Source organism: Lytechinus pictus, chromosome 1 (genome assembly GCF_037042905.1).
Source record: "Lytechinus pictus isolate F3 Inbred chromosome 1, Lp3.0, whole genome shotgun sequence".
Lineage (NCBI taxonomy): Eukaryota > Metazoa > Echinodermata > Echinoidea > Temnopleuroida > Toxopneustidae > Lytechinus > Lytechinus pictus.
In genome coordinates, this window is record NC_087245.1 from 12,111,936 (window position 1) to 12,122,925 (window position 10,990).

General features: G+C 36.0%; 1 protein-coding gene across 1 annotated transcript; it reads right to left on the bottom strand.

Annotated features, from left to right (window-relative positions):
- Positions 1 to 53: 53 nt before the first annotated feature.
- On the bottom strand, positions 54 to 9,333 carry LOC129259430 (monocarboxylate transporter 7-like). Its single transcript, XM_064096087.1, has 5 exons — positions 8,992 to 9,333; positions 7,850 to 7,993; positions 5,631 to 6,610; positions 3,912 to 4,002; positions 54 to 2,900 (listed from the first exon to the last, which is right to left on the bottom strand). The coding sequence occupies exons 1-5, from the start codon at positions 9,209 to 9,211 to the stop codon at positions 2,767 to 2,769; spliced, it is 1,569 nt and encodes a 522-aa protein (XP_063952157.1). The 5' UTR covers positions 9,212 to 9,333; the 3' UTR covers positions 54 to 2,766.
- Positions 9,334 to 10,990: the final 1,657 nt, after the last annotated feature.

The following is a 10,990-nucleotide window of genomic DNA, read 5'->3' on the forward strand; positions in this document are numbered from 1 at the left end:
CTAAAAATTTATACAAAGCAACTTCAACAATAGGAGAAGAGCACCAAAAAATTACTTGATTCCTCTGGGTTCGAGGCTATTATTTAAGGGCGTCTTATCCCTGTAAAAAAATGACACCTCGCAAATCCCCGATGTAAGAAAAAAAGTCATAAACAAATAATGATTATATATGGCCTAAAAGAATATGTTCTCCCAAATAATTTGATATCATATTTATTTGGTATATGTTAGCGCTTGGATGATCTGGAGGTATTCTTTGCATTGATGTAAATTTTAATTTGCGCCAAAGTAAGGCATGACTTCAATGAAAGAATGCAGATGTCATAATCCTACAAGGGTTTTCAATGATTTACATTATGATTGTTTAATAAACACTTTTAAGTATCAATTCTCCAGATAATTCAATTGAAAAGGAGATTTGCAAATAATTATGTTTACCAACTCATGTAGGATTATGACATCGTTGAATTATGTATTCATTCATGGCGCAAATCAAAATTTACATCACTGCAAAGAACACCTATACCGGTATTAGTTATCTAAGCGCGAAGACACACCTAATGAATATGGGATCAAATTGTTTGGTAGAAGATGCTCTTTCCAGCCATATATACAAATTATGCGTTCACGACATATTTCTTCCTTAAAGGTCAAGTCCACCCCAGAAAAATGTTGATTTGAATAAATAGAGAAAAATCAAACTAGCAGAATGCTGAAAATTTCATCAAAATCGGCAGTAAAATAAGAAAGTTATGGTATTTTCAAGTTTCCCTTATTTTTCACAAAACTGTGATATCCACAACTCGGTGACATGCAGATCAGTCCGTCGATGATGTCCATCACTCACTATTTCTTTTGTTTTTTATTGTTTGAATTATACAATATTTCATTTTTTACAGATTTGACAATAAGGACCAACTTGACTTAACCATATAGTATTAAACAATGCTGATTCCACATGTTCAGGGAGGAATTAATCGTTTCACTTGACAATGAGGGGAAAATTAAAATATTTCATATTTCATATAATAAAATACAAAATAAAAAGTGAGTGGATGACGTCATCAGTCTCCTCATTTGCATACCGAACAGGGTGTACATAAAATTATAACTGATTTGTGAAATTAAGCGAAACTTTAAAATGTCATAACTTTCTTATTTTACATTCGAATTTGATGAAATTTTCAGTGTTATGCTTGTTGGATTTTTCTCTTTTTATTCAAATCAACTTTTTGTTGGGGTGGACTTGTCCTTTAAGGACGTTCCACAGTTATGTTTGTGCGCATTATGATCTGCGCATAGTTTACACTCTGCGCGCTGACGTCACAATGGATGAACAGGTGATTAATTAGCTGCGGGTAAGAGCTGATTTTTCTCATCTTCTGCACTTTAATTGCAGATCCGATGCGTTATTTCATGAAGCTAAAAAATTGAATTATTCCATGGACCATTCAAAAAAATATTCTCTACAATTTCAAAATACGTTACTCTGCAGTGCTGCCAAGAATCACGAATATTAGCCCGAGTTTGAATAAATGGTAGAGTGGTTTTGATTTTTTCTTCACATAGATACTAAGCATTCGGCCCATTTTTGGTGTTTTAAAAAGCACATTTGCTCTAATAAAAATGCTGATAGTTTAAAAACAAGCACATGAACCCCTATTTTTTTATGTTTGTACCTCTTAGGTATACCTTTCTCTACAACTCTGCAAATTTTGGTGAAGATGACATGGATTTTGAATAAAGTGCAGCATTTATTGTACGTTTGTAGTTTGTTACTGAAATTTTACATTTTTCAGATTGGGATTTTGTTATCTTTTACGCCATTTTTAAGAACTGACAGTGCTGTTAAACTTAAAATTGCAAACAAATAGCACTATTAATAGATTCTCCATTCTAACGATACAATTATTAACTCTCTTGCGAAGTTTGATGACTTTTTCATGTATTTTGAATGAGTAATGGAGGTTTAAACTCATTGTAGTAATCTTGGGCGGTCTAAAAATGCCAAATTCTTTTGAATGCGCAATTCTTAAGAACATCAATTTGGGTGAACTTTGAAGCTCTATAGCAAAAAATCAAGCACATGGACCTATGTTAATTTTTGCATATTTCGAATATTAAGGTTCTAAAGTATCTATGTGCAAAGTTTGGTGAAAATGACATGGATTTTACTTTAACTGTGGAACGTCCTTAAGCATGTTAAGTTGGCGGTATGTCACGATAGGCATATGCGATTAAGGGCGCCTAAGCGACCGCGGTCCATATTGGCACTTTAGCAGTGCACAGAAGGGAAATTAAACAGGGAGGGGGGGGGGGGAAATGGAAGGAGAAAAAAAAATAGATAATAGAGGTAAGAACAGTAAAAAGATCGGAAGGGGAATAATTAATAATTGGAAAAAGAAAAGCTTGCAGGTAATACAATAGAAATATCGCCCGCACTCGCATTGCCTATATACATAGTACATATTTGATCAAGACGATAACGTATAAGGCTTAAGATATCCAAGTTTCAAATATGCACAAATTGTTTTGCTCGTCTTCATGGTGATCCGAAATTTCATTGTTTTATATTAGTGAGATATGCATCTCATCCATGATTAAAGTGAAAATTACATTTATATTTTAATGATTGCAATCACACTGAATATTTACTTAATGGCTCAAATAAAGTAAGAAATCGGCTGCAATATTAATGCATGTCTTGAATTTGGTTTCGTGAACAAATACAGCATGTACTCCATTTATTTTCTTGTATTTAGCTGATCATGGCCCTTGAGTTATTTTAGGTGGTCTTCGGTAATGTTTATAAGCTGGAACAAGGGTTATAATGGAGAGAACAGACAGTCCACCTAAATACACGAACATCATCTCATAACCAAGAACGGAAGCTATCCAACCTAAAAGAGGAGAACAAAAATGGAAACCTTAAAAGTTAAAGTTCAAATTAAACGTATAATTGTAATGATTGCAAACACATTAAGATTCACTAATTGGCTCAAATAAAGTAATACAACGGCTGCAACATTTTATGGATTTTTTTTACGGTCTTCCAACAAAGTTTATTATGTCATTGTAATAATATAATTATCATTAGCCATTGAACAAGACTACCTTGCATTAACAGTATCAAATAAATATCTAAATTGTACATTTTCAGCTATGCCTATACCAGTCGTGGATCCAGGCGCGAAGGGTAGGGGCGTGCCAATTCGTTTTCATTTAAATTGTTAATCATAGTTTTTGAGAAATGGTAACCGATTTTTTATGAAGACTTTGCAGGTATTTTTTTTTTGGGGGGAGGGGTGTTCGCTCCAGCGATTATCTCCTTTTTGGGCAAGACAACGAAAATCCCCTTTTTATATACTTGTCCAAATTATATATTTGCAAATAAAAATGGATTATTTTCATGCTCCCTTCCGGCCTCATCAAATCCTCGATTCACTCTTGTAAACTTTCTGAATTGTCTTTAAATAGCTGAATAGTAACATGTTAATACACATTGATACCTTAAATATTATTTTTTAAAGAAAAAAAAGAAACGGTAGACTTCTCTTGAGTCTCAGCTCCAAAGAGAGAAAAAAAATATTCTAGAGAGAGCTTGGCATGTTAAAAAATTAAACTGAATAAAAATGTTTTTGCATTAATTTTTTTTTTAATTAAGTAGGGCCTACTCACGCAAGTAGCGCCATCATTCGTCAGGTTCAGAAATAAAGTAGAATTGACGTTAACTTTCTTTTTTATTTACACAAAAAAAAATAAAGGTTGGAACACCGTATGGATTGGGGTTAAAAAGTTGATGATATATATATCACTTTTTTCTCCCTCTCGTCTATCATTTTAAGGTCTTCAAAATGCCCCCCCCCCTCCTCGCAACAGGTATATCAGTTATTGCATAACAAGTTATTTACCTGCTGCAAATCCACCAATGGGTTCGGAAAAGCCATAGGCTACACTGGACAAACCATATGACGTCGAAAGTCTTGGAGATGGTGTATAATCCTATGATAATGAAAACAAACAAACATAAAACATATTGTTACAAACTATTCTTTACCATTATCCATATATATTTCTAAACGTCAGTGTGTCAATACCTGTAATGTTTAAATTGAGCAAACAATTATACCAAGTAAATGATCAAACCAATTTTACCTGTACATTCTAAGAAAATCCTTAAAATCAACTTAAATCTTAGATTGTTTACTAAAGTGATAGGGGTCCCGATAAAGATTAACGCAATGAAATATAAGCATCTAACAAGAAAAAGCATCATACCCAAACATGTTGGCATTTATAAAAGGCGCAAAAAGTACGTTTAATTGCGGCAACTGCCGTCGCAGCATTACTGGTGTACCAGGACATTACGGTCTTATTACAACACAAATCTAAAAAGCGATTTATCTTAGGTCTGCATTGATCATCGTATAAAAATAATTGTACTATCAATCGCTAAGCTTTGTGTAATACCAGACGTTAAGGATTAAAAGCGCAAACACTTCATCATACTTCCAGCATAATGTTCATATCAAACATTTTACAATCTAACATTGTACTATTTAGCATCCGAATACCACTTAAGTGTTTATTATTTTTATGATATCGGATCCTTCGAGCATTGACCTTGTTTAATCCATGACAGGTTTTGTGATCTGTGTGTCCGTCAAGAATAACTTGTATATTATAAATTTTAAAGCGTAACGTTTTGAAACTGTATAAAGTATCATGGAATTGTCCTTTTCATTTAGCCCGGGAGGGGGGGGGGGGGGCAGTCAAATATATTGCTGTACACATGCGTGACCAAAAAAAAAAAAACGCGTTTAAAGGGGTGTTTTGTTTCAGTTTTGGAAGCGGGCCGCGCGTGAACTCGTTAAGAGTATCAAAAACACCGATTTTCAAGAAAAAAAGGGTGGTTTTGAAAGACAGGTCAGGGTATTTTTTTTCCAAAGCTTTTTTTTTTAAAGACGAGCCAAACGTGTTTAAGGTATTTTTTTCCCAAAGCTTTTCCCCGAGGTCATATTCTGGCGACAACTTGTTAAGGGGCCAAATTGTATAAATAAAGCCCGCGAAAAACTTGTTAAGGGGGTTCTTTTGCACACAGAGAAAAAAAACTCGTTTAGGGGGTGTTTGGAAATAATTTGGTCACGCATGTATACAGCAATACATTTGACTCCCCCCGGGTCATTTAGAATCAGTTGATCGATATATTTCATTAATAATTAGTAATTTTCACAATATGCACAGAGACTGAATTGTGCGGGGCCGACTTTTTCATTTTAGTATATGTCCTCGAACTTCCCATATTACCGACAGTGGGGAAATTTCACTGCGATTTACGGAAGGGGGGAATAACAAAGTAAATGTATTAAAAATGCTCGTCAAATGACAAAAATAGCTGGGAGGACTTTGTCGAAATTGGTGATCCGGAACAGCAGTTTTGTCATAAGTTTCGGAGTTGACAAAAATATGTCGTTTGTCCAGAAATGGACGAAACTGCTGTTTTGATGCACCAATTTTCGACAAAGACCTCGTTATTTTTTTGTCATTAGGGCATTTTGCAATACATTTTATCTGTTCTTGAACCAACCATTATGTCCGTACGTCAATATCTGACATAAAGATCGCTTTACCTTGAGCATAATCGATAAAAGAGATGTCTGAGTGCCGAAAAAAATACCATTCAAGACAGTTCCGGTGGCTAACCAACCAAAGCCTTTCAGGAGAGGATCACAGAAGAAGAGTATACTGTTCAATCCGGCTGAGAACATAAAGAGGCCAACAGAAGTCATCCAGCGATTATGAACAATAGGACCCTGTGAGAATCTCCCAAAGGCATCACCAACCCCAGAGACGAGAGACAGAAGAACTGCTTGGGAGAGGGTGATGCCTTTAGCAACGGCATGGGAGATTAGGAAGATGTTCCAAGACGTCGTGATCATACCGAATATGAATGTAGCAAGATAGATATAGATGAGGTAAGGCTCGTCCCGACATAGCGACCAGTCAAGAGCACTCCAGATCATTCGGAAAGGTGTCAGGCAAAAGTCTATCACATAGCACCCCTTTGCCATGTTTGGTTGTTGATCTTCCAGATGAACTCTAAGAGCTTCATCATGGAAGTCTTCTAGGCAATCTTTCAAAGGTGGACAAGCTACTTTGAATGCTCCCCTTGTGTTATCAACCTGATTACATCCAGATGACGTTGATAATTTCTGGAAGGAAGCATCATCACCATTTAGACGACGCTCATTTCTTGTGATACTGCGATCCAAGGGGAGGAGAGTGTCTTCGTTAAGCTCGACAAGTTCACGGTCACCCATCTCGTCTTCTCGCACGTTGGTATAGGACTCATCTTTGGCTCTTCGTTTCGGGAGTGTCCGAGGGTCTCTTAACAACGCAGTGAAGACGATCGTGTTAAAGGCAATCCCTCCAAGTATAAGAATTGTTCCTCGACATCCGTAATGTTCAAGAATCTTTTCTGTAAGTAACGGTAAGATCACACTAACTGCACAGCCCATGTCACCCATTCCAAAAGCAAGGGCAAAACGCCTGGTGAAGTAGAGACTGAATACAATGAACGTCAAGAGAGAGATTATTGAAAATCCGACACCTAGAGCGACATTGAAAGGGACGAAAATATAGAGAAAACAGGGATTAAGCAGGTTTTTCTATTCTCCCTGGCAATATTGGTTTTTCTTTTAATAGTATTCAGATGAGTTAATTTTAAATCATCAAGAATCTAATAATTTAATTGAACAAATGAACAGAGAAAAATGAAACAATTTAACTGAAATGTTAATAAAAGTACAAAGTTATGTAATTTCAAAACTTCCCTATTTGTTCACAAAACAGTCTCATCTTACGTACTACACAACACAGTGAAATGCGAACGAGAAAGTCGATGATGCAATTCACTCGCAATTTCTTTTGTATTTTACTTACATTTTTGGGGGCAAATTTGAGAATACAGAGATTCTTTAAAAAGTCACAATAGGTTACAACAATTGCAATTAAGATTAATACATGTCATATTTCTGAATAAAATACCCCCCCCCCAAAAAAAAAAAAAAAAAAAAAAAAAATAGCGATCGGTTTCCCACATTTGCATTGGATCTCTTGTGCAGCTAGACTAAAAATAACAGTGTCTTCGAGATTTAGTTGTATCATGAACGTGTGTTTGGCGATTTTTTTTTTTTTTTTGGGGGGGTACGTGTTTAACGGAGTGAACAGACGACCTATTTTTTTTTCTTTTTAAGTTAAAGTCCAGGGGTAATTATGTAGAGTTAAACGACCCCAACCTGTTTTTATACTCTCTTTTTCTCTGTTCTTTTTTCCCTATTTTACTTCTTTTTCTCATATTTCCCCTTTTTTCTTTACCCCTTGAAAACTGATAGGGGACAGTCGCCCACCTGTAACATTGAAGTAACGCTGTGCTCACTTTTAAGCTAAAATCCCCTCCTCTGGCACTGCCATTAAAGGAACATTCATTAGAGTGCACTGACAGAGCATTTATTTTAATCAAATCAGATTATCAACGCTACTATATGCTGCACTCCAATAATCCAACAGATAATTAAAAAAATCAAATTTTGTGATCGATTTTGACATAATATTCAGAAAATAATATCATCTTTTCACCATTTTCTCTTACCTTTCCCTTTCTTTTTTTCTTGGTCGTAAATTTTTTTTTAGAGGGGGGGGGGGGGCAAGCCCCAACTGTACGCCTCTGATTATTAGCAAGTAACTATATGCTTTTTAACACTAAATAATAATAATAATAAATGTGGGCTTATAGCCCCTTGCCCTCGTGGATTTTGCTATTATCGATGATGTATTCTATTGTATTTACCTGATGCGACCATTGCAACTGAGAACCAGGCGATGTTTGTTGAAAGTGATGAGAGAGATAGACTGAGGCCCATTATGAAGCTACCAAACACCATCAATGGTCTTATTAAAGTCTTATTCTTGGTGAGAGGAGAGATGATAGGAGCTGACGAATCAAATAAGGGATCAAAATAATAGGATTAGTAATATATAATGCACAAAGAAATAAGTATTTCTGGTGACGCTACACGCAGGCCAAATACGCCAAATATGACTGCATGTTTATAGCGAGATTCGCTAAATGATATTCATAATTCGGAAAAGTGACATACGTAAATAGAAGTGCATGTATGTAGAATTTATTTCCTGGCCGGGTATTTATATACGTCTTATAAGACATATCAATTTGTATAAAGTTTTTGAAAAATTTTCAGCAAACATGTGAGTTTCCTCAATTTCGGGGGGGGGGGGGGGCTGCATACAGCCATGCAAATGTATCGTTTCCATGATTGTTGTAAATAGTGCTTTAAAATTCTCCGATCTTAGATAGATACTAGTATTTGCAAAAAAAATGGAATAACACGTTTCCTGTGCGATAATTTCTACCATCAAGACATTGTATGCCTTGAATTCATTTTTCAATTATAGGAGTTTTATTTGCTTTGAGTAATCTTTGCTCTTAAGCTAATAACTCACGAGCACCTAAGTTCATTGCCACCAATATGTTTCTAAATGGATTGTTTGCGTATGAAATATTCAAATGCTTAATATAAATTTGTCATCGTATAAGCTATAAAATTCGAAGGAGGATCCCCCAGAAAAAAAACGAAGGGGGAAATATTCACCGGAGATCACCGCCTATGCACATTCCCTATTCCCATGCCGAGGGCGGATGCAAGATTTTAGAGGACGGGGAGGGTGAAAACCGATGGTTTCATATTCAAAGTTATCTTTAAAAATTTGTCAGTTTGACAGACAAAAATAAAGGTTTTCACTTCAAAATTGACATATTTTGATTCTCAATCGAAGGAGATACCATAAACCACGGGTATTCTCTGCGCTTAAATTTTGGTCAATGCCAAGGGGGGGGGGGGGTAGTCCCATATAAACATCGGTTCAAACAATTCTTTCAACTATTTAGTGACAGCAGTAAAGTAGTCTTACCGAAAGCATAAGAAGTTCCATGGTAGAGACCGATGATAAATCCAAGTGTTTCAGTGTTTGTATCGAACTGAATGACAAGTTCATTGACGAGCACGCCGAAGCTTTTTAGGATGCCCATCTCGACAAAACTCAGCAAAAAGTACGCAGCGATGACGATCCAAGCCCTTGGTCCCGTTTCATAGGGGCCCAATGGTGGCCTTCTCTTAGGCTTTTGCTCCATGATAGAATCAAAGAGCTGTATTATCTTTTGTCAGGTTTTCTCCCCTGTTCCGTCAAAATGAAGGCATGCCTGGTGATATTAAACATGTATGTAACAGCATGATCCTTCTATGTTTAATATACGAATGTGAAGTTTTATAGCACAGAAAATTGACACACGTACATTGTCATTCACGTGAACACAATAAAGTTAAAAGGTCATTTTGTTTACTGATTAGACTATTATCAGTTGCACGTGTGGGTTTCGGGATTGCAATCGGATGAAACTTGAAGCATTTTCGGGAATGATATAAGGAGACGGTTACTTGAATTAGGAAAGTCAACTTGTTTGGGACAAAAAGGCAAGATAACGAATTGTATGAACTTGGAAATTTGACTTGTTTGGGACATAATGTCAAGATAATGAGTTGTCGGAAAATAGATTTATTTGGGACAAGATGACAAAAGTTGCATGCGAAACTTGGCAAATCGACCTATTTGGGACAAGATGATGAGACTGATGTTGAAACTCAGAAAGGTTTGTTTCGGACGAGAAGTAAAGATGACGAGTTGTTGAAACTCAGAAGAGTTTGTTTGGGACAAGGAGACAAGATGGAAAAAAGCCGAGACGCCGAGTTGTGAAACTTGGCAACTCATCTTGTTTGAGAAAAAAAGCTGATGAATCGACTTGGCGTGTTACAACAGTCATTTTGACGTCTTCTTGTCTCAAGAAAATATATTTTTTTAGTTCCAACAACTCGTCTTCTTGTCTTATTCTCTCGTCATTAGATTCCGGAGTAGTCACACAAAAAAAAGCCGACACTAAATCGACCAGTGAAACGTCATTCATACTAGTGTAATGATTTAGGGCCTTTTCACACGTGAATCTTGAATCATCATTGTAATGATGATTGCAATTGGTCTTTAGAATCATCGGACCTTTCACACGTTCACTCGAAAACTGCATGATTTGAATTCGAATTCCCGAGCGAAGGCGGTATGTGTCCTTGGTGACTTGTCAATCAAAGCACTGCAAATACAAACTACGATGAGTGCATGACGTGCTTAAAAGGTCCCGTAAGCGCCTCCCCCAAAAAATATATTTTGGAGGTCAAGCCTTTCACACGCAAAATTTGTACCGTAATTTGAGTGAATTTTAACTGGAGTAGAACTTTAATTCGTGATTGTGATTAGCGTTCGTGATTCTAATCATGTTCTAGTTTAGTTTCACACGTGCTAATTATTCGTCATTAGCCTTATTTTTCACTGGAATCATCATTCAAATTACGATTTTGGTACCGTGTGAAAGGGTGGTTAGATCCGTTTGGGGTCGGTAGTTCACGCTAATACCGACTTCAAACCGACCAATATAATATAATTCACTAGTATGGAGTCGGTAGCGTCGATGTGCCTGTCAGTAGCATATAATACGCGGAAAAAACTAACACATCATATTCTGGCTTCTCTTTTAACTACTATACTGTACTGCTGCTACTGCTACTACTACTACTACTGCTACTTCTACTACTACTACTACTACTACTACTACTACTACTACTACTACTACAACTACTACTACTGATAATAATAATGATGATGATGATGATGGTGATAACAATAGTAATGATAATAATAATAAGAAGAAGAAGAAGAAAGGAGGAAGAGAAGAATAATAATACAAAATAATAATGACAGATATTGTCGATAATAAGGGATAATGACATTCATGAAAATGATGATAAATATTTCATCATCATCACGACAGGCATCTTATGGTAGGCCTAATGATTACTCATCAATA